Source organism: Eublepharis macularius, chromosome 18 (genome assembly GCF_028583425.1).
Source record: "Eublepharis macularius isolate TG4126 chromosome 18, MPM_Emac_v1.0, whole genome shotgun sequence".
Lineage (NCBI taxonomy): Eukaryota > Metazoa > Chordata > Lepidosauria > Squamata > Eublepharidae > Eublepharis > Eublepharis macularius.
The window spans coordinates 4,651,057-4,674,803 of NC_072807.1; the positions used below are offsets into that span (position 1 = coordinate 4,651,057).

The following is a 23,747-nucleotide window of genomic DNA, read 5'->3' on the forward strand; positions in this document are numbered from 1 at the left end:
AGGCAGGGATTGTCTGAACTCTGTCTGAACTCCTGCTGTTGCCCTGGAAGCCCCAATCTAAGCCCAATTTAGCTTGATAGGCAGGTCTTCCTTTCAAATGTGTAGCTCCAAATATGTTACAAGGGAGCAATCAAAAATCTATAATACAATAAAACACCTGACCCTGATGGATTCCCTGCAGAGTTCTATAAGTCTTTTTCTAATAACTTAGCTGGACCACTGACTGTGATCTCTAATAATATATTAGAGAAAGGCATACTACCCCAATCCTGGAAGAAAGCGATAATAGTGACTATACCAAAAGCGAATAAAGATCCCTCAGCCCCAGCCTCATACAGACCAAGAGCATTGATTAATCAATACGCCAAAATATTCTCTTCAATTATAGTACAAAGATTTAAAAACGTTATTCCAAACTATATAAATATAGACCTAACTGGCTTTATTGCAAAGAGAAATATGACTGACAACATCAGACGTTACCCTAAATGTGATAAATTATAGCAGACACCAACCAGGCCCCTCTATACTGCTTTCAATTGATATAGAAAAGGCCTTCGATTCTCTAGAAATTCCATATTAACAAGCTTTGCTAAAAAAAATGGGATTTGGAGTACGATTCCTTAGGTTGATATCAAGTATTCATGAAGCTCCAATAGTAAAAGTGCGAGCAAATGGCTTACTGTCAAATTCTTTCCCCATAACTCGAGGAACAAGACAAGGCTGCCCCTTGTCCCCTTTGCTTTTCAAATTTAATTATGCTAAATTAACTACTGACATTGCAAACCAGCTGAAAAAATTGGCATAAACAAACTTTAACTTGGTTGGACAGAATAGACCTAATAAAGAGTTTTGTGTTTCCGAGATTCTTATTTCTTTTTCATTCCCTTCCAATAGAGGTGTCTGATTCACAACTAAACAAACGGCAAACAATGTTAGATAATTTCCTCTGGTCTTACAAAAGACATAGAGTCAATTTCAAAATAATACGTAATTCCTCCAGAAGGGAGGTTTAAACATACCAGATCTAAAATTATACCATCATGCAGCTAAACTGGTTAATGTAGTTCATATGCTAAACAAGACTGCTACAGAGGGTTGGATAAACATATAAGAAAGTTATATTAGCCCTAAAACCCTAAATGAAGTATTTTGGAATCACCCTTCCATCTGTCTCATTCAGGTTCAGCAAAATGAATTTCTGCATACATTCCTAAAGACTTGGGACAGGTGGAGAAAGAAGTTGGCTCCAGATTTCTCTCCAATGCCGGCGTTTACTAATCAACCATAGTTTCCAACCTCACTGGAAACAAGTAGGCATGTTAACGCTGATATATCACTCACAAAGGTACTCTTAGGGGAAAAGCTGATCTAGAACGATCTTTAGATGCAAAGAGACCTTGGTTCTACTATCTCCAGTTACAGCATTTAATAAGAGGCCCAAATGTTCAAAAAGCAACAAAGAGACCCAAAACAGACTTTAAAAAACATACTTAATATAAACGAAGTTGCCATGAAAGGTTTGCTCTCAATTATCTACAAAATTCTGCTTAAAGAAGATGCAGTTAAGGTTCTTAAATATCAAAAGACCTGGCAGAATATGTGTTCCATAGAGCTGACAGAAGAACATTGGACTCACATCTGGAAATCATTTTCAAGGAAGGCCTTCCCTATCCGATTGCAAGATTCAAAATTTTGACAAACTAGTACCTCACTCCCCAAAAATTACACTATACAGACAAATCCAGATCTCCTTTATGCTGGAAGAATTGTAGAAATCCTGGCACACATGCTCACTGTTGGTGGGCTTGCCCAAAAGTTAAAAAGTTCAGGGAGGAAATTATAAAAAAAAATTCATGAAATAAATAACTGGGTGTTCCTTGCCAAATACACCAGAATCATTGCTACTAAATGTCTGGGAGAACAGCCCTCATTTGTCATCACAGAGAGAACTCATCATAACTAATCTAATAGGCAGTAAAAATGGTCATTGCAGGTAAATGGAAAGATGATTGTTCTCCCACTATTCAAACATGGCACAAAAAACTATGGGGTTTTTTTACATATGAGAAAATCTCACAAGGTCTGAAACCATCAGATACAGAGGACTCCTATGCCAAATTCACACAAAATTGGTTTCCACTGTTGACTTACCTCAGCAAACATGACATCTTACCACCTTCCTATGTCCCTCAGGCTCTCACCTCCTTCTAAAATATGTTGGGATCTTACATATGACTGGTAAGTTAAACTCTCCTGATCTTTTTGTAATGTATTTTATCTCCAATGTTAGTTTCTTCTAGCACATTGCTATGTTCAATTATTATATTGCACTGATACTCTTGTAATTTGAATTATCTATTGCAATCTCTGTATTATTAATTTTTTTAAGAACATCAATAAAAGAATTTGGAAAAAGCAAAAAAAAAATTGCACCAGGTAAAGGTATTCAAGAAATAATGCAATAGAGCCAGGTTGACAAAATTAGAAACAATGCAAAAAAAAAAGAGGGAGAATTACAAAGTAGAAAACAATGAACTAAAAGCAATATCATGAAGCATGAGATAGACACTATGCCCATAGATCAAAAATTCAGCTCAACAGAGCTAGGGGATAGATTCTCTCCCCAGGAACCATGAAGCTCATCAAATAACATGGAGATTCCTCTTCCTTAGTCTTAACTTGTCCTCCTCTACTTTCTAGTTGGATACACTTCCTCCAAGACAGCATGCATCCATTATTTTATCCTCACAACAACTCCGTGAAGTAGGCTTGACTGAGTGTGAATAGCCTAGTGGTTTTCATGGTACTGTGAGGATTTGAACCCGGGTCTCCCACAATACCACACAGGTTTCTTCCTCTATTTCACAAATGAAATGTAGAACTCCTGCGAGAATTTGTAGTACCACGATTTTCACATCAGGGATCAGCGCCAGAACTTTTTGCTTGTTAGTTTGTTATTCTGTTTTGTTATTCTCTGTGTAGTTGTCTTTTTGTTAGTTTATATATATAAAACTAATATATATATAATTATATAAAATTCTTAATAATAAAAAGGGATCAGTGCCAGAGTTCTTCTCTGCCTCTTGCATGCTGCATGTTTTTACATTACAACAGCCTATTTAGCCTAGGCTTCCAAAGTGTGTATGGCTGCAGCGAGAGTAGTACATGCTACAAAATGGAAAGCAGAATTTTGTCCAGATATGGTTGAATGGATGAACATATTATATGAATGGTTAAATCAACTTCTTATACGCATAAAAGATCAAGAATTTTTTTTAAATGGAAAGCTTTTTTTGATTATGTAGCTGGAAATTAAGGAAAATTAAGAATAAGTATATAATGCTGAACATAAAATATTCAATATAAACTGTTGAATGTACAGTAGTAAGTATGGGAATGAGAGAAGTATTATGTAGTTAAGTACTTAGTTATATGATTTGTTTTGGTTCCAGGAAAGCCTGATTTTGTCAGATTTCAGAAGCTAAGCAGGGTTGGCCTTGATTAGTAGTTGGATGGGAGAACTCCAGCGAAGACCAGGGTCGCAGGGGCAGGCAACGGCAAACCTCCCTTAACAGCAAACCTTCCGTAATCTCTTGCCGTGAAAACCCCACCCACTGGGGATCGCCATAAGTAGCTATGACTTGAGGACAGGATTTCATTCCACATATTGTCTACTGTTTATTGTTATTTTCTTTTTAAAAATAAAATACATAGAAATTCAAAATAAAAGTCCAGTAGCACCTTGAAGACGAACCAACTTTATCCTAGCAGCATAAGCTTTCGAGACAAAAGCTTAAGCTACAATAAAGCTGGCAGGTCTTCAAGGTGCTGCGTAACTGGACTAGGGTTGCCAGCCTCCAGGTAGTGGCTGGAGATCTCCTGGAATTACAACTGGTCTCCAGGCCACAGAAATCAGTTCACCTGGAGAAAATGGCTACTTTTGGGGTGGACTCTATGGAATTATGCCATGCCAAGGTCCTTTCCCTCCCCAAACCCCACTTTCTCCAGGTTTCACTCCCCAGATCTCCAGGCATTTCCCAACTTGGAGCTAGCAACCCTAAACTGGACTCTTTACTGTTTTGCAACAACAAACACCGCTACCTCCTCTGGATGTATAAAATAAAGTGTGTGCGGTGTCAGTAAATTGCCCATCTCTGTTTTAAAAGATGCAGAGGAGTTAGCTGCGTTAGTCTGTAGTAGCAAAATCAAAGAGTCCAGTAGCACCTTTAAGACTAACCAACTTTATTGTAGCATAAGCTTTCGAGAATCACAGTTCTCTTCGTCAGATGCATGGAGGGCAAGAAGAAACTGGTTAGATATATAGGTGGAGAGGGGAGGGCCCAGTAGATGCAAACAGCTCCTTCTGATATGGAGATCAGTTTGCTTCTGTTAAGGAAGTCGGTTACTTCTGATAACCATGGTTATCTCATTACTGTGATTCTCGAAAGCTTATGCTACAATAAAGTTGGTTAGTCTTAAAGGTGCTACTGGACTCTTTTTGATTCTGTTTTAAAAGAAACACTTGTTTTAAAACCTGCAAGAAGGGATCTGGTTGCAATTGTAGAGAATAGCTACCATGTCCAAGCATAAGCTTTGGAGCTCTCCAGAACTGTTGGGGCTTTTTGCCGCCCCCTCTCAGGACACGTCCCGGTCCTCCTGCCTGGAGGAAAGCCTCCCCCCGCCCCGCGCGGTATATTTTGTTCTGCGCGCCGTTTCAACGAGGGAGCTTATTCAAATGTAGCGCCTTGCTTCCTCCCCTCTTTAGGGCCTACGCCAATGCCTGCCTCGAGGCTAGGCCGCGCTGCCACAGGCGAGGCGGGGTTTCCTAGGCAACGCGCGCCAGCTGGGCCGCGGCGTTGAGGCCTGGCTCCTGCCTCAGTTCTCTCCGGGCTCTTTTCTCGACATGTCCCTGCTGAGAGGCACTCGGTTCCCGGCGGCGGCGGCTGGGAGGAAGCCGTCCAAGGCCCGAAGGAAAAAGCCGCCGGTCAAGCAGGAGTGGGACGTAAGTCCGAGCGTGTGAATGAGCCATCTCGACCCGGATTAATCCGGAATAAGACCCCCTTCCCTTAATTCTGGACACGAGTCAACCAACCCACCCCCCAGTGCAGACGTACGAGCGCCGCTTTGCACGTGAACAAGTAAAAATTGCTGTGGGGCTGTTAATGGGCATCTTCTCTGTGGAGGCAAAGCACTGTAGAGGCCTTTATACTGGTTGGTCTGTGGGGCGGTAGATTTTCAGCGCAATTCTATGCAGAGTTACTCCAGTCTAAGGCTATTGAAGACAATGGTCTTAGACGGCAGTAACTTTGCGTAGGATAGCACTGTTTATTTGCGTTGTGGAATAACATACTAAAGGGTTCACCGAGATTCTCCCCTCGGTACTCTGCTCCTAAGAACCCTGTGAGGTAGGTGAAGCTGAGAGACTGGGACTGGCCCAGGGGCCTTGAAAGAATGGGGACTCGAACCTGGGGGTCTCTGTCTAGTTCTGACAGTTGAGCCATTATTTTTTATTATTTCTTTAAAGTGTATATATGTATATGTAAAGTATATATTATTTCTTTAAAGTATATATATGTATATGTATAAAGTATATATTATATGTATATGTATATGTATATGTATAAAGTATATATTATTTCTTTAAAGTATATATACATATATGTATATGTATAAAGTATATAAAGTGTGTGTTGTGTGTGTGTGTATATCACATTGATAACCTCTTTTTTAAAAAAGATAAAATTCCTATATGCTAATTTACATTCAGAGTTTCAAAGAATTACTACAATTTAAACAGTAGAAAAGGGCAAGAGTCCAGTAGCATCAATAAGACTAGAAAAATTTGTAATAGGGTGTGAGCTTTCATGAGTCACAGTTCACTTCTTCAGATACCAAGCATCTGAAGAAGTGAGCTGTGATTTATGAAAGCTCATGTCCTACCACAAATTTTGTTAGTCTTATCGGTGCTACTGGACTCTTGCTCTTTGCTGCTGGTACAGATAGACTAACCAGTTTGAGCTATAATTTAAACAGAAATACAACTCCCGCTAAAGCCATCTATTTCTTTTATCCTGGCTCTGTTTGTAGGTGGGGAACTTTCAAAGGCCTCTCCTGCTCTCCTTTCTTCCAGCTCATCCTCTTTAATTCACCCTGGATTAACCTAGTTTACTTGAGCAGCCCTATCTTCCAGCTGCAGGGAGATCTCTGTAGCTGCTTAGGAACTGAACCTTCTGTCAACCTGCTGGTTTTACTGGACATAAGCAGAAACCAGAGGTTGTAGAGGACAGGCCTCAAAAAAGAAGGTCCTATTTGGATGTGTCGTGCAAAATGGTGATAATTGGTCACTTCTTTAGATGAAACGAGGACCCAGAATTAACATTTCTTCGTCTATATGGTGCCTGGTTGGTAATCTAGAGTGCTCTTTCCAAAGGCCACAGATGTGAGAGGACTTGGTCTGTGAATGGTCTGGGAGTTCTTGAGGGCTGTAAATCAAAACTTGTGCCTTTGCAGCCTGACCCAGTGCATGGTTACTTGGAACACAGCCCCGTGGAGTTTAGTGAAAGTGATTTCCAAGTAAATGTACAACCTTCCAGCCTGATCCTAAGGCATCCAGTAGAATCCTAAGGCATCCAGGACATGAAAACCCTACCACGTACCCTAGAGCACATACCACCCATCGCCAATTACATAATAATATCTGAAACAGAACAGCAAAGGAATGAGAAGGGGGTAAGAAGTTAGTACTGCATAATTTAAAAGCACTTGATCAAAGAGTAGTATGTAAATCTTATAACTAAATGATGTTTGCTTGGGAAGTAACCCTGCTTTGCTCGCTGTTAGAAGTGACTTTCTAGACAGCATTTATGACCCTCATTTGCTCTCTAATCCTTTTGAAATGCAATGTCGTGTTGGGAGCTGACACTCATATGAATGCTGAGAAAATATTATTCGTTGGTTGTTCTTGGGCTTCCCTTTCAACTCTTACGTGTGATATATTTTGTGACAGGGCACTGTTCACGATCTCACTGTGCACCGTGCAACTCCTGAGGAACTGGTAAGCTTGTAATTCTTTGTTAATGTGCTAGCTAGACTGGTGCAGTTTGGCTTGTGGTTAGTGGCCTACTCATGAGATGTGGCCAACAGCTGTTTCATTTATTTAAATGCACATCCGCCCAGTCCTTTGTAACGAACCTTCTCCATACCTGCTGGTCATCTCTCTGTAACCTTTTTTCTCTCCTACCCTCACTCCAAATGTTAGTTGCTAATGGTCTCAGCTGGGGAACGAACTGTTGGAAGCAGGGACAAAGGATATAATAATCTTGTCCACATGCCCCTTTCTCTATTAACATGAACGGCTTTCTGCCTGGTCCTAATTTTGTGGTAGTTCCTTCCCAAGGGTGGTTATTCTATTTGTGAAGAGTCCAGTAGCTGCTTTAAGACTAACCAACTTTACTGTAGCATAAGCTTTCGAGAATCGCAGTTCTCTTTGTCAGATTGTTGCACCAATATAGATAAAAGCACATGACAATAATCAATACTGAGCAATACTAGGCCAAGCACTTGTATTCTAGATGGACGTTCAGACTTTGCATGAATCGTCTCTGTGTTAGGTAATTCTAACAGGTGTGCTTTAATCTTTTGACAGTTAATTAAAATAGTGGACTCTATTGAGATTAATGAATTCAAGCGCGATCCTCGTGATCGCTGGAGCTTCTCATGCTCCGCAGAACGAGCCGGGCCACCCCACAAGACCCTTTCTGGCTCACAGACACAGCAAAGGACGTCCACTGACGTTACACAACTGCGGTTCCGAACTCCCGACCTCAAGCGATCCGCCGGCCTCAGCCTCCCGTGTTCAGGCTGGGATTACAGGCGCGCCAGAGATTCAACCAATAGTGATCTCTCAACTTAACTTTTTCTGACACTTCTCAGAGATTTATAGTTTTGTTTTGCAAGTTTGAGTATAACGTAATTTTTTTACTAATTGGAAGGTTGTACAATAGAAACTGGATATTCAGTGAAGCATCAGACCAATTATAGTTTGTTTGTGCTATCATGTGAATAGACCTTAAATATTTGCATATGATGATGTATAAAATTGCAAACTCAGATAGAATGGCAGAGCTCTGATGGAAGAAATCTTTTGAGAGAATTTAGGTGAGAACTTACGCATTTCATAGAAACTTTGATTATGTTAAACTTGGAATTTATTAAGAAATGTTAGCAAACATTTCTTATTGCCTTTCTGTGTTCTGTTTTTATAGGATTTATATCAATAACCATTTATATTTTGATGACTTGCTTCATTAAAAAACTAGGGTGTATTTTCAATAAAGTGAAATAAACTCTAGGCAGGTGTCTGTGTGTTTGATAAAGAGTTGCAAAGCAAAATTGAACCCTATATAAATAAATGTACTGATAAACAGGTGGTTCAAAGAACTTATCTGTTTGACAGGTCTGAGAACTAATTGCTGAAAGCTTTCCAAGTGAAAAGATACATCTTTCTTTTGGCTAGCAGAAGTTTAGTTTCAGACACAGGCAAAAGCTCGTTACAAGATGAGAACCTAAAGGTGCTACTGGACTCTTTTCTATTTTGCTACTACAGACTAACATGGCTAACTCCTCTGGATCTATTCCATTTGTGTTGGACTTGGAACAGTGTCAGGGCAAGCTCAAGCAAGGGACTCTTGGTCCGCTGCAGACCTGTATCCATGCGTTCCATGCACTTGGCACGTTTACTGTGATGATAACATTGACTGTCAGATACGCCTCCAGCATATCTGTCATGTGTTATGGATTTCTTGCTGCAGTGTGTAGTGTACCTCTGAGAACATGCAGAGGGAAACCTGTTTTGCTGAATGGTTGCTAGCTGCTTGTCTTGCAGGTGTTTTGGTTACAATTTCCTGGCAGGCCTGAGAATGTGGCCTTGAAGTTTCAGCAGAGGCTGCACCAAACTCCTAAGAGACTGAGCAGAGCTCATCCTTTCCCTCCTCCCCTCTTCTCAGGCTCAGCCGGCCAGAATCCTAACGGACTTTCTTTCCCACTGGGGGGTGGGGACTTTGACCTATAATTAACCTTGCTTTGCTACCTTGAGTCACTTCAGCCAATGCTCCTGTCATAGCATCTTGATACTGGTATTCTTCTTTAATAAAACCAACTTTAACTCATTCACTCCTGTGATGCAGTGAAGTGTTTTGGGAAGTACCTGGAAAGACCTGACACTGTCATAGTCTAAAGGTTAGGTTTTAATGATGTTTGTGGCTCTGTTCAGAAATGAAGCAGTGCTCAGCAGAACTTCTAGTTGGCCATCACATCTCATTCATTCTTGCTCTTCTCCTCTCTCCTAATTAAATAACTTATTCTAAGCGCAATAGTTCTGGAAAATGTTGCCCTACTCTTTCCTAAGAGCCCAGGGAAGCACTCTGAGGGATTCCCTTAAATGTTATATTTTCATTTTAGGAGCATTCAATTTGAAAGCATCAGGAAGTCAACAAGAATCAGTAATCTAATTGTGTATTTTTCCACAGTATAAGTTAACCTTGTATTGCAAAATTATCCATTGCAGGTGCGGGTGGCACTTCATCTGCCCTACTTTATTTGGAGTCATGCTGTGATGATGGGAATGGCTGTTGTGTCTGTTTCTTAGCTGGTGCCTCGGTTTGAAATGCCGCTGAAATAATGTCTCTATTGGCCATCTTGGTTCTAGTTCCTACAATCCCATCAGTCAGTGTAGGATGCCACCTAGCTGTATTGTGCACTCTGTAGCAGTAGTTCCCAACATTTTTGGTATGGTGACCCAAAAGTCCAAATTTTCTTCATATGATGACCCATCCAGGGATGGTCCAAGAGATTGAGAAGGCCGAGGTGTCTGAGTTGAGGAGGTACAGGAAGATAGCAGATGGCGACAAAGAGGTGGGTAGTAAGTGGCTCAGTGCAGCACATCTTCCATAGCAGGTAGAGAGGAGTGAAGCGCTGAAGAGGGCTGGGCAAGAAGTTGAGTTGCCAAGACAGAGCCTGTCATTGCACACACTACTTCCTCTCCTCTGACTTTTCCATGCGCTGAACAGCCCCCACCCATTCTCTTGCCTTTTCTCCCCTTTTTCCAGCTACTATCATAAAGTTACTAGTTGCTGGACAAGTTTTTTCCCCTCATTAATTTTGCAAAGGGCTGGGCGAGAATGTGAGAAGCTAGAAAGGAAGGTGAGGAGAGAAAAACAAGGGTGCAAAGGGCAGGAGCTGCCATTAGGGACGGCTGGCCTGCAACCCATTTGCAAAGGCTTTGTGACCCATTTTTAGGTCCTGACCACAGGCTGGGAAATACTGGTCTAAGGCGTTGCTATAAAAATGTCCCTTGGCTCAAAAGTTTGAGGAGAACCTCCTTTACCCCTCCAGGTGCGACGGCATGAGATGCACAAGTCAAAGAACAAAGCTCAGGTACGTTTGGAATTGCAAGAGAAAGCATTAAAGAGTACATGGAAGAAGCAGAGACCAAGAGTTCCCGAGTCTTTGGAAAAAAAGAAATTGGCATTGATGAGAGAGGTAAGACATTGTTCGGGAAGATCCCCGTGGTTTTCATTGTTAGCAGCTCTTTGCAACTTCTTTCAAAATTCACAATATATTTTCTAAGCACCCTGATCTTGATGGTCTGTCTCAGCTCTTAGGAGACCAGTAGTGCTGTTCACTCCACAGATCACAGAAAGCCACATTCAAATTCCTGTCAACTGAAACTGATACATGGCTACCATATGCACTGTGTACTACCCTAGAAACACAGTCAGTTATACATAACTATAATATAACCCTTAGAATTACCAGAGTACTTTTGAGCTTGTACGGTTGTCTTTACCCACTGTTATTGAACCTTAGCCAGCCTTTGTACATCTGGACTGGCTTGCAGGCCAGCCATTGGACACAAAGCAATATGCAAGTGTTTTGAGTCCTCCAAAATCTGATAAGCGGGATGTTGAAGAATAAGTGCTTCTCTGTATTAAAAATTCCTTTCAAGTTCTACTCTGCAGGAGAAGAGGTAGTGCGAAGCTCTCTCCCTGTTAAGTTTTCTACTTGCAGGGAGCTTTGTTTTATGACCTCGAGTTCCATACTGGTATGCCTCCTTCCACCACGTCATTCAGTTGCAAGTATTAACCCAGTCTCAATACACAACTCCTGGAATGGAGAGTGCCTTCAAGTCATAGCTGACTTATGGCGACCCATGTCACCATAAGAGGTGGCTTGACATTGCCTGCCCCTGACACAGAACCCCTACATCTTTGATATTGTCATCATGGACAAGTTGTGGTGGTGTGTTTTTTTAAAAATAAAAGTTTTATCTTGGGCCTGAAATAAGGATAAAATTATCCCACTTTCTAAAACAGTTACTCACTTTCCTGGCACACAGAGCAGGTGTCATAGGGAACAGTGCTCAGAAGAGCCATAGGTGGCATGTCAAAAGAGCCACATACGTGGTTCCTAAGCATCTGAGTACCACTGTAGTAGATTGGCCACTCCCACGGTCCTCAAGCCACTGGTGATGGGGGAGTGTTGATCTGCATAGTAGCCTGCATGATTCTTTCCCCTGCCTACCTGTTGTCAGAATTTTGTTAGTGGGTCGGAACCAGGCCTTTTTGGCCCATGTTAGAAATAAAGAACCAGCTAGAGTTTGGAAAAAGAAATCTTCCAAAGGCGCGCGCGCGCTCTCTCTCGCTCTCGCTCTCTCGCGCTCTCTCTCGCTCTCTCTCTCTCTCTGTGTGCAAAATAAAGTTGCGTTTCCTGAGGTTTCACCCTCTGTGTCAGATAAGGCTATAAAAGTTGTTAATAGTTGGAGACCTTTGAAGGGTCATCTGGCCATTGCATGTAAATCACTAAGAGGACACCAGGACAAACAGCAAACAGCTTATCTTCAGGAAGAACGGGATAACCGATAGCTAGTGGTGTGTGAACATTCCTTTTGCAAATTACAAATGCATATCAAAGGTGCAGTCTATCACAGAGGTAAAAGATGTGTAGACTTGTGTTTACACGAAAGACCCTCAGCGGAGCTGTCTTTCAAGAACAAAGACAATGTAATTGATTAGGATGTTAACAAGCCTTTGATACCTCCCTATAAAGGAGGGACGAACCAGATACTCGGGACCCTTCTCTTGTTAGAGGGTAGGGACCTCAATGGTCCCTGCTCTCTGCAATGGAGGGGTCTCAAGGATCCTTGATTGGGGGAAAAAGATATCTTAATTGTTTTGTATTATTGTTATGTCTAACTAATGATTTTGTACTCTGTATCTATCTCTGTAGTGTTCTAGTGTTCAGCAGAGGTGAGGCCCTGAACTGGTGCCTTGTTTCTCTGCTTGTATTCTCCTTTGCCTTTTGAAATAAAAACTTCCAGTCTTGCTTAAGACCTTTTTGCAGCTGGCACATTATTCTTAACAGAGACATCAGTTTAGTACTAGGGAAAGATCAATTGAGGTTGCACTCTTTACATGCCTACGGTAAGAGGCAAACCCAAGCAACTGGTGGACTAGTCCCCAGTTGCAGGGCAACAATTTCCACAACACTACCCTATTCCTCTTCTTGTGGGCTGGTGCACAAGGGGCCCTGAGAAGCTGTTGTCTGTTCTGTGTCATGGAGACACATGGTCTTGAGAAGCAGGTGGGTGCCTTGCTACTGGCTTGCATAGGCCTTTCTTGAAGGGAAACGTCATGCCCTTCTTCTAGAGAACTTTTGTCTGTATGAAGGCTGCTAGAAAAGAGGGAATGGAAATGCAGGCAAGGGGCCTTCGCTACTGCTTGCGAGAAGATCACTGTTCCTGTTCTCCAGTCCTGCTGCTGATGTTGGAAAAAGAGTAATTTGGAAAGAGCGCTTTATGGCTTTAACAACACGAGGAGATAGGTGACGTGGGTTCAATTGTGCTTGTGCAGATTTAGCTTAAATTTTAGAGGGCCAATTAAAGTGTGCACTTTTATTGTTTTGCTTTGAGATGCATGGTCTGTGTTTATGAGGACAGAAGATCACTTTTGAAAAACCAGGCAATGATCTCCCAGACAACTTTGTACTCTGGAGAGGGTTCTCTGTCGAAAGGTGATTGGCAGAAACACAGTCATATGTCAGAAGAAGTAATTTCAATTAAGGCTTGAGGGACACACAAGACAGTCTTGGATACGTGTTTACGTATTTATTAAACCAGTGATGCGGTTGCTTTTGAACACTGGCTGGTCTGACTAGAATATAGCCTTTTATGGATGCTGTTGCTGACTGCTTATATTGACGTTCTTATGCATGATAGCAGTGTTTGAGTAATGGGGAAGGAAAGAAATAAGCTTGAAAGCAGAACATAAGACTTTGTTTTCCTGTGATCTGTCCCTTTAGATTCTCTCTGATCAGTACCATCTGCAGGATGTCCTGGAGAGATCTGATCGAGCCATGGCTGTGGTGAAGGATCTGTTTGGAGATGCCCCTCGCAGGCATTTAGGTGATGTTTATTAAGTGAAATGGGGCTTGGCATTAATACAATTACATTTTTTGTTGCAAATAAACCTGTCATGTTGCACACTGGAAATGCTGGTTGCGTGTTGCCTGATGTGATAGGACAGAGGCAGGCCTTCCGAGTGGTTTTGGGACTCAGCTATGGCCACCTGCACAGCGTCTTTAGCAGCATATAAGCCAAGGTTCTTCCTAAAGCTCATTGGATTCTCTCTTCAGTGTGGAGCAGTTGGCCTGTTTAGCTCATCAGTGAGTTATACACTCTCTTTTCGTCATGAGTTGCAGTCTCTGGAAGAACGTTTCTCCCTCTGTTTGCAGATGTTTTCCCTACAGCAACATAACTGTGTCTCTTGCCTGTGCTTAAGTAGGGACTAGAAACTCGGAGCCAGTCTTTGTTCTTGTACATTCCAGTGTACACCCCCCTCCACCAACTGGCCAGGTACCCAGTCAGTGAAACATGAAAAAATATGCTGTCTTGCACCTTCTTACCTGTGCCTCTTCCCCTGCCCCAATACCTTCGTGCCCTTCTTGCTGTCACATTTATTTCCTCTCCCATGTCCCTTCCCTGCCTTGGCACATGTACTGTATGTGGCAAGGCTTCACCACCAAAAGAATCACAGAATACATGCATACTTATTTATTAAAATGTTTATATCCCATCTTTCCTTGTGGTTCAGCGTCACTTTCCACCACAGTTAAAGCATTAAAATCAACAGAATAAAGTCTCATCTACCCCTGTCGCTGCAAGATCTGTATACATGTATCTGATGAAGTGGGCTTTGCCCTGTAATACATATGCTATTCTTTAGGTGCCACAAGACTCTGCTGTTCCTCTGGAATGTGACGCAGTAGTTCTGTGTGCATCTAAGGGCATTAAGGCTTCCCTGAGAGTGGTGTGTTCTTCTGCATGTCACAGCATTTCTGTGTGCATCTAAGGACGTTAAGGCTTCCCTGAGAGTGGTGTGTTCTTCTGCATGTCACAGCATTTTTGTGTGCATCTAATGACGTTAAGGCTTCCCTGAGAGTGGTGTGTTCTTCTGCATGTCACAGCATTTCTGTGTGCATCTAAGGACGTTAAGGCTTCCCTGAGAGTGGTGTGTTCTTCTGCATGTCACAGCATTTCTGTGTGCATCTAAGGGCATTAAGGCTTCCCTGAGAGTGGTGTGTTCTTCTGCATGTCACAGCATTTCTGTGTGCATCTAAGGACGTTAAGGCTTCCCTGAGAGTGTTGTGTTCTTCTGCATGTCACAGCATTTCTGTGTGCATCTAAGGGCGTCAAGGCTTTCTCTGAGAGTGGTGTGTTCTTCTGCATGTCTGATCCAATGTAATGAGCATAACCTTAATCCTTGCCCTCTAGAGGGGCTCCATGTAAGTCCTCGGTCTGGTAAATGCTCTATTTTATGGCCTGCTGGTCTTCCTTTACCATCTCCCAGGCTTCCCAAATGTGACAGTGGCTCCTGACTGTGATGTGGAATCTACTCAAGGACCCATTATGCAAAAATGTGATGTCCCCACACAGCTTTCCATTCTTAGCGAGTCTGTCATGGATCCCCAGGTAATGTGATTTCTGTGTGAACAGTCCAATATGTGTCTAATGATGTGATCCTGTGCAGTTATTCCAGTCTAAGCCCCTGAAATCAGCAGGCGTAGATTGGATTAACACTCCACTTCCAGTGCAAAAAGTCAGCCGAGAGCTGCATCCCTCCATGCAGTCAGGGAATGGGGGAAGTGAGGAGCGTGCTCTTGATTGTCATACTGTGGCAGCTGATGAGTGGGTTGTGGAAAGGCAATACTTTTGCTAGTTGTGAGAAAAGGTATATACAGAGAAAATCTCATATATTCTGTCGTGAAAATTTCCCAGATCTGTAAATGCAGCTGTGATTCCTAGGAATGCGCTGGCGTCCTTCAGAAACGTAATATAGGAACCTCTAAAAGCTGGCTTCCCTGAAGTAAATTACAATTGGTTCCCACATGTTTCAAAAGAACTCCATGATAATTTAAGCTTTTATTGATACTTTCTTTTAAATTATACATTTGTGTCAGTTGACATTACTTGATTGAATTCATACTTTTCTACCTGTCTCTCTATTTATAAGCCCCTTTCTCCCAGCAAAGTGGACGGTATCCCTCCAGGGTGCAAAGATTACACAACATTTACACAGTGGTAACTTAACACAAACCAACTAAAACCAGTCCACATAATACAGAAATACAAACCAAACATAACACAGGTTGTGTATTTAAGTACAATACATTCAAGGATCATTTCAAGACTTTGTCAATAGATTATGTGTAAACTGTGGGTTGTGTCTACTATCTTTATCAAAGGTTGGAGATCCCAGTTAATGCAACCCTAGCTTTATTCAAGCTGAATCCCTCAAAAGCGATATTTAGACATTTACAGTGCAATCCTATGGTGAGTTACTCTAGTCTAAACCCATTGGAGTCAATGGAGTTAGACTGGAGTAACTCTCCATAGGATTGCACTGTTAGTGTGCTCTAGCACTGGGCTGGGTTTTCTCTTTTCAGTTTCCTGGTAGGTAAGATTTGTCATTCTACCTTCTGCTGCTGACATAAACTTCCATGAGTACAAGATAGCTCTGCTGCTGTAAGCACAGCTGAAAGGGGAGGAAAGGGTATTTGAGGGAGGCTTAAATCATTTTTATATTGTAAAATATATATATTTAAAAGAAGTCTAGGCCCCTCATATCTGCAGAACCATCTCTCTCCCTAAGTTCTACCGCAGCAGCTTTGCTCATCTGAACAGGGACTTCTGCCACTCTGTAACAAACGCCTGTCTATGCGCTTTCTCAGTGGTAGACCCCACCTTGTGGAACAGTCTGCTTGAGGAGGTCAGGAAAGCTTCTGCTCTCCTGGCTTTCAGCAAACTATGCAAGACTGAATTATTCAAGAGGGGTTTCAACCCAGATTATAGGGCTATGCCATAAGAAATGGCGCAAAAAGATACCTTGGTAAAGGACAGGGACTGTACGCTAGACTATTGGGTACTATCTGCTGATGTGGATGCACATTTACGGGGTTGTTTAACGTTGCTAAAGATGTCATGTTAATCACTTGCGCTTTAATTCAGAAAGGTTTCAGCTGTGTGTTTTGGGTTTATGCTACTTTTCAATTTTGCAGCTACTTGTACAACCCTATTGTATTCTGTTTTTCTGAATGCCCCAACTGCTGGTCATATTGTATTTTAGCTGTGAATGTCCTAGTTATTGAATATCCTAGTTATCGATTATATTGTATTCACTTGCAGTATGTAATTCATCTTGGATCTCAGTGAGATAATGTAAATAACAACAGTTGAAACTGCTCTCCTGCGGTATGGTATTTGAGATGTTATGTCTGTTTTCTGGCAGGCTCTCAATGAAGTAGGAGAAAGTTCTTCAGACTTCCCACTAGAAGGTGAGAACGTCCAGGAAGTATCGTTCAACTCCAGATCCAGTACTGATATAAACAGGTCTGTGTGTTTTTCTGCATCCTTTATCTCTTTTATAAATACTTTGTCAGCAGTTGCTTAATACATAATCTGTTAATTCGGCTCTTCTGTTGTTTCCTTGAATGCCTGGGAATTATTTCCTGTAAATCCCCATGATGCGACTACAGTAAAATTGTTCTCTTCCTAAGTTGTGCTGTGCAGGGCATCTGTGGGAGAGTGCGCTCTTCCTTATGAACTTCCCTGCAGGTTGCGCTCACATGAGAGATCCAGCTTCCTTGACGGTCAAATCTGGATGTGTGTGGGCTTCGCACCAAGGATCTCTCTTGGGAGATCCCCTTCAGATTTAAATCCCCTTCAGATTAACTGTTAAGAAAATTGGATGACCAACAAGAACAGCCGTCGCTACTAGTGCTTCTTGTTGGGAGGCCCAAAGAAAGCTCCTTTTGGGTTAATGAAGAGCTCTAGGAAATGAAGTGGCCAGGAGGACAGCCAAAGGACTGCAGGAGGAAGACTGCTAGAGACAGTTGCTGTCATGGTGGAACCCGTGCCATAATGGTAACAGCAACAGAGATTTTTTTTCCATCTGTCACCATTTTATTGGTGTGGTTTTGGCCATTGGCCTTCTTGTGAGTGGTGGCGCCATTACAGCTTAGTCTGTCATAGACTAAAGTAGTTTTGGGGAATTGTCACGGGCAGCATGCAACACAGTTTTCAGAAAAAAGTCACTTGGATCTCTTCCCTCTTGGACTCTAATTCAGGCTGGTCAAGTGGAGATCTTCAGTTGGCTGCCTAGAGAAACGGTTTGGAAGCTGCAACCAGTGCCAGGTTCCTTTGATAGATCTCTTGACTGGTGTATAACACAGGGTATTTGTAATGCTTAGCCCAGCTGCATTGGCTTCCTTTCATTCCAAGCCAAATTCAAGATGTTGTATGTACTCTGACAGATTTCCAACAGCTGCTACATACTTCAGGGAGCCTCTTCACCCATATTTTGCTCTCCAGCATGTGAGATCTTGGGGAAGTCTTTGTGTTGCCTCACTTGTTCAAATCTGCAAGGCTCTTTTAGCATATATTGTTTGGTGAGGGGCCACGGCTCAGTGATAAAGCCTGGCACACAGAAGGTCCCAGACTCAGTCCCCGGCACCTCCATTTAGAAGGATCCAGGTAGCAGGCGTTTTGAAAAATCTCCCCCCCCCCCCGAGACCCTGGAGAGCCACTGCCAGTCTGAGTAGACAGTCCTGACCTTAATATACCAGCGGTCTGGTTCAGTATGAGGTGGCTTCAGGTGTTATTTTGTACTTTTTTGTGGCTGCTTTTGCTGCTTATTTTGTAGTCTTACAGATTGTTGCTTTTATTGTTTGGGCCATTTTATTGCTTAGTAGTGCATGTTAAGCTGCAAGTTATAACTTTGCATCTAGTTTTTAGTGCTGCTCTGAGCTTTTTGAAATTTTGGGTGACTTTTGGCAGAGCAGTTATCCATTAACTTCAACTTGTTGTAATACAGATTTGTTGCCTGATTATATTTTTGCGTATAGGTATGAATTTGGGGAACTGAAAAGTGTTTGGAATGAATATCCATGCTTGACAGCAAATCTTCCTAAATTCACTTTGCATCTTTATACTTTTAAATAGGGTGCTTTGCCTTCCGAAAGAGAAGATCTCTGTGGGTGTTTGCCAAGAAAAGGCTATTAAGCTACAAGCAAACACCGCCTCATCACAGGATGCAAGCATGCTTGCGACTCCAGAAGCAGGTCTTCCATCACTGGACTGTGCAGGTCCACTTGAGTTTCATTAATTCTCACCGCACCCCCAAACACTATGCAGTGGTTAGTGGATCTAGGGGAAAGGATGGGTTTTGAGAGTATGGCTAAACTAAGCAAAACACACACACACGCTCATGACATGCTGGAGTGCCTTAGCTTTCTAACTGAAATCTCTTGCATCTTTTTTATCTCATTTAGCCCTTAATGCCACCAATGTAGTGAAGAGAGTCCATTCAAGACTGGAGAACGAAGAGCAGATTGCTGATATCACATACATTGTGCAGCAAGTCCTGAATGCCAACCTAAAGAAGCAAAAGCAGATTTCAGCAAAAGGTAGTGTACTTTTAAAATGGTTCTCTTCCCTCTCAGCTAATCTAAAAGTTTCTCTGCCTTCTCCCAGGTCTTTCTCAAGCATGGCTAAGGCCTAATTGAGTTGGTAAGCCAGTATTTGAACTTTATCATACTGGGCTACCAGTTGGAGTTCACAAGTTGAAATTGCTACCAGGCAGAAACGTGACCTCTCAGGAAGAAGGGTTAGACTTCTTGATCTACATGACATTCTTGTTGAAAAGTTGGTAAAATGTAGTTTGGATCCTACTACTGTTAGATGGATTTGTAACTGGTTGACTGATTGCACTCAAAGAGTCCTTGTAAATAGTTTTTCATCCTCTTGGAGAGGAGTGACCCCGGGCCTTGTGTTGTTCAACATCTTTATAAATGACTTGGATGAAGGAATAGAAGGGATACTCATCAGATTTGCAGATGATACTAAATTGGGAGGGGTTGCAAATATAGTAGAAGACAGAATCAAGATTCAAGGTGATCTCAACAGGCTGGAAAACTCGGCTAAAACTTAACAAAATGAATTTAAAAAGAGGTATACGTAAAGTTCTGTGTTTAGGTAGAAAAAAATTAAAGGCATATTTATAGGATGGGGTAGACTTTTCTTGGCAGTAGTACATGTGAAAAGGATCTAGGGGTCTTAGTGGATCATACACTGAACGTGAGTCAGCAGCGTGATGCAAAGTGATGGTCTCACTTTACTCTGTCCTGGTTAGACCCCCACTTGGAGTCCTGTGTTCAGTTTTGGGCACCACAGTTTAAGAAGGATGTTGACAAGCTGGAATGTGAAAAAGGAGGGGCAACAAAGATAGTTGAAGAATCTGGGTATGTTTAACCTGGAGAGGAGGTGACATGATAGTCCTCTTCAAGTATTTGAAGGGCTATCACACATAGGATGGAGAGGAGTTGTTTTCTATTGTCCCAGAGGGTTGGACTAGTACCAGTGGGTTAAAATTAAATCAAAAAGAGTTTTTGGCTAAACATTAGGAAGAACGTCCTGACAGTTTAGATCAGTTCCTCAGTGGAACAGGCTTCCTTGAGATGTGGTGGACCCACCTTTGGAGGTTTTCAAGCAGAAGCTAGATGGCCATCTGTCAGCAGAGCTGATTCTATGACTTAGTATGAAAATTGGCCAGGGATCCTGGAGGGTTTTTGCCTTCCTCCACACATGGAGCATCTGTCACTGGGCAGTAGCGCGGAGGTAGCTGTGAATTTCCTGCATTATGCAGGGGGCTGGACTAGATGACTCTTGGGAACCCTTCCAGCTCTATGTTTCTGTGTTTCTTTCTGACATGCTTATTTTCTAAGCAGAGGTGCTTCCCCCCCTCCCCCTCTGGTGGCTAGATGTTCCTCAAAGAAGTCATTATCCGACCTGCTGTTTTTGAGCAAGATTGTCAAGTGGAAGGTTGTGTGTTGACTCCAGGAATGCCTAGGTGAGGCTGATTCCTCATCTCGTAGCCTGTCCTGGTGGCACACATTCAGCCAAGGCATAGTGCTGGTGGTGGCAACGGATTTGTTTTTGCAGAATGGCTTCTTCAAGGTCAGCCTGTTTGCATCATAGGAACTTGGCTTCAGCAGTGACACTCTCAAAGGTCCACAGCTAAACTCACGCTGGTGCTGGTTGTGGTTAGAACTTACTCGTTCTGGCAGTGGCACTGATGGTCCTAGTTGCTAAGTTTAGATTTTTGCAGGAATAATCTTCTTAATGTTCTTAACAATCTTGATGTCTTATAGTTCAGAAGTAATAGAAGAAAAAGCACTCCTGTAATAGTTCAGACATAGACAATTCTGTTCGGTATTTTGACACCATTGAATTAATATTTTTAATTGGTTTAGTGCATTAGTAGTAAGCCACCTGGAACAAGTTTCTGGAGAAGTGGGATGCACATTTTCCAGATACTGTAAATAAATAAAGTGCTGACTTGTACCCTGCTAATGAGAATAAAAATGCTTCCTCCTGCCAGTGAAAAAAACTCAAACTGTGCTGATGCCAACCAGACAGAAGAGGAGTCACTTGAGCGCTGCTGCAGCTGCCTTTAGCCCTCCAAGCGGCCGTGTGTCCAACCTTGATATTTTGAACCAAATGATACATGATGTGGAGCAGCAAATGGAGGAATATGAGCTGTGGACAGGACAAGAAGTCCAGCAAGCACCCAATGGTCATCATGGGCTCTCTGGATTTACTTACTCGTTGGTGAATGCGCTGAGTCGAGTGATGCATTATTTGAAAGAGGTGGGGAAACAGTGTGAAATATTGGTAGTGTGTAGCTACCATAAGAATGTATTCAAGCAGCCTCAATTTAGCTTTGACAATCATGCCTGAGTGCTGAATTTATTTTGGGGTGTCTTCTATTGGGACAAGCATTTAATTTGGAGGATTTAAAATATAAGTTTCAGAAGGTTAATGATTAGAGATATAGGCTTGTCTTTTTAGATACTCTAAAATTCCAGTTCAAAATTCCAGTTTGCAGTGTGTTATTTTTCTAACCTTGGATGGTCGGGGCCAGCAGTATACTTTAGATGAATGCCTCCATCCTCCCACGCATTTATTGCTAGTCTCTGGATGATACCTTACTCTGTGTGCCATCATTCAGAAACACACAATCAACGGAATTGGTCTTCTTTTTTTAAATATTGCAAGTGGCGACTTAATTAACCCTTTCATTATGGATGGAAACTTAACAGAAGTTCTTTGGTTACTTACTGTTTGTGTCAATTCCACTCCTTTCTGTTCCATGCCATAATGTTTGTGTAGAATTTTTAGCTACTGTGCCCAAATTTCCTTTCCTCATCTGAATTTTGAATCCGTTGGGTTGCATATTCTTGTGAGCAGTGGCTGTATCAACAGATGGCCATTCCAGTTATTAGTAGAGGTGTGCGCTTCGGGTTTCTGATTTGGGGAAAATGCCCGAATCGGACCCGATCTGTAAAGAAAACCAAAGCAGCTTGTCGCTTCGGGGTTCGAGTTATTCCCGAAGCGGGAAACCCAAATTTTTCCCCGGTGTACACTCCTAGTTATGAGTTGATTTTCTTATGGAGTTAACCGACTATATTTGTTGTTAGAGCAGGATCATGTTTACCTTCCTCTTCCCCCTTAATAAGGCTGAAAGGCAAGACAGTCTTCTGCCCCACAGCTATGTGGGTCTCAGTCTTATTCTCTGAAAATGTGTGCCTAGGTTCTGTTTTGTTAAAGTTCCTGAAGAAGAAAGAAGCATGCCATGATCTTTGCTTCCGTTAGCGATTTGCCTGATTTTTCAGGGATGCTCGCCAGAGTTCATTGATCTGGAGATCACAGACTGAGACAATTCTTTTAATAAATGTTTACAGTTAAAAACAAAGGTAATGCACAGTTTCACACACTGTAAGAACACCCTGCTGAATAGCATGAGGGCAGAAATACGCAAAGAGTCTTGACTTCTGCCATGTTTCTGTTTAAAACTGTTAATTAAAATGATGTAATCTGAGTAACACATTGAAGATTGCTGCTGAATATATAACAGGTATCTAAATGCTTCCTTTTTATGGGTTGGATGCCATCTGCATTCTGCCAGTGGAGGCCAGTTGTCCCCCAGCAGTTCCCTGTGATCAACATAAAGCTGATCTGAGAGGTCACGGTACTTGTGTAGCTGCAAGGCCTGGGGTGGGTCTAGAGGCTGCAGTCAGGAGGAGAATTAGATGAGATCCTCTTCCTTCCTTTTCCGCCAGCCGGATGCCTGCTGCATACAATCCAGTATTCTCTTTTACTCTGTATGTATTGTGATATTTCGAGGCCCTGTGTCAGTCCTAGGGTGGCAGTCCCTGGCAGTTAGATCCCCAAGTCCCTCACAGCAAGCAGGCAGGTGCATTGGTTGAAGAAACTTAATTCAGTGATCTGTTCAGTTCAGGTGTGCACTAATAGGTAGAAGTTGGCAGAAGTAGTTAGTCAAACAATAGGACTAATGATATAGGGGGACGTTCTCCCACCCCCTTTGCATTAAGGTGCGAAAACCTAAAAGTTACATGGGAACAAAGCAGTTTAGTCTAGACAAAGTACAGAGTGGAATCATTCCCTCCTGTGAAAAGATACATTTCAGTACACAGCTGCAGCTTTGGCTCAAGGCCACTCTGAAGAGAAAGTGCATATTTCTTAGAGATAAAGAGGCCACTTGCTCCTCTGGAAATTAGTATTTAGCAGTTGAGACACCCTCAGGTGACTTATATAAAATGCATAAGATACAGCATTGAACTTTGGTATTATATCAGTATGAGTTTAAGATGTAGTGTAAGATGCACAACACAAGGATGGCATGGATGCTTATATCACTCTCAGCATAAAATGTATAATACAACAATGGCATGGATGCTTGCAGAACACAGTAATGGCATATAACACAACAATGGCATGGATGCTGGCAGACATGACATACTACCCTCCTCAAGAGTGCCGTCTTCACAATGGGTTAGGCCTGTCAGGGTAGAGTCTATGGAATTTAGAAATGAGTCTTGGGACATTCATATGCGAGCTTTCTACCCAGTCCCTGTGGGATTCAGCAAAATATTTCCAGCGTACAAGGCAATACAGCTTGTTCTGTTTTATTTTAGAGTCCAAAGTATCTTCTATTTCATGGTGTACTTGTCCATCCACTAAAATGGGGCGAGGAGTCCCCCATTCTGGGTGCTACTTGTCAGGTGGGGGCAGACATGACACCCTGGCCATAGCTTCAGAAACATGGGAAGGA

General features: G+C 42.3%; 1 protein-coding gene across 1 annotated transcript in view; it reads left to right on the plus strand.

Annotated features, from left to right (window-relative positions):
- The first annotated feature begins 4,864 nt into the window (after nucleotides 1-4,864).
- The window catches only part of SPICE1 (spindle and centriole associated protein 1), a 37,087-nt gene continuing 18,204 nt past the window's right edge, over nucleotides 4,865-23,747 (plus strand). The window contains exons 1-9 of the mRNA XM_055002165.1: nucleotides 4,865-5,005; nucleotides 7,010-7,057; nucleotides 10,396-10,542; nucleotides 13,360-13,462; nucleotides 14,907-15,028; nucleotides 16,845-16,945; nucleotides 18,557-18,699; nucleotides 18,886-19,020; nucleotides 20,994-21,262. Of these exons, the coding sequence (XP_054858140.1) occupies nucleotides 4,907-5,005; nucleotides 7,010-7,057; nucleotides 10,396-10,542; nucleotides 13,360-13,462; nucleotides 14,907-15,028; nucleotides 16,845-16,945; nucleotides 18,557-18,699; nucleotides 18,886-19,020; nucleotides 20,994-21,262 (1,167 nt within the window). The 5' untranslated portion in view covers nucleotides 4,865-4,906. The remainder of the gene's footprint in view (nucleotides 5,006-7,009; nucleotides 7,058-10,395; nucleotides 10,543-13,359; nucleotides 13,463-14,906; nucleotides 15,029-16,844; nucleotides 16,946-18,556; nucleotides 18,700-18,885; nucleotides 19,021-20,993; nucleotides 21,263-23,747) is intronic.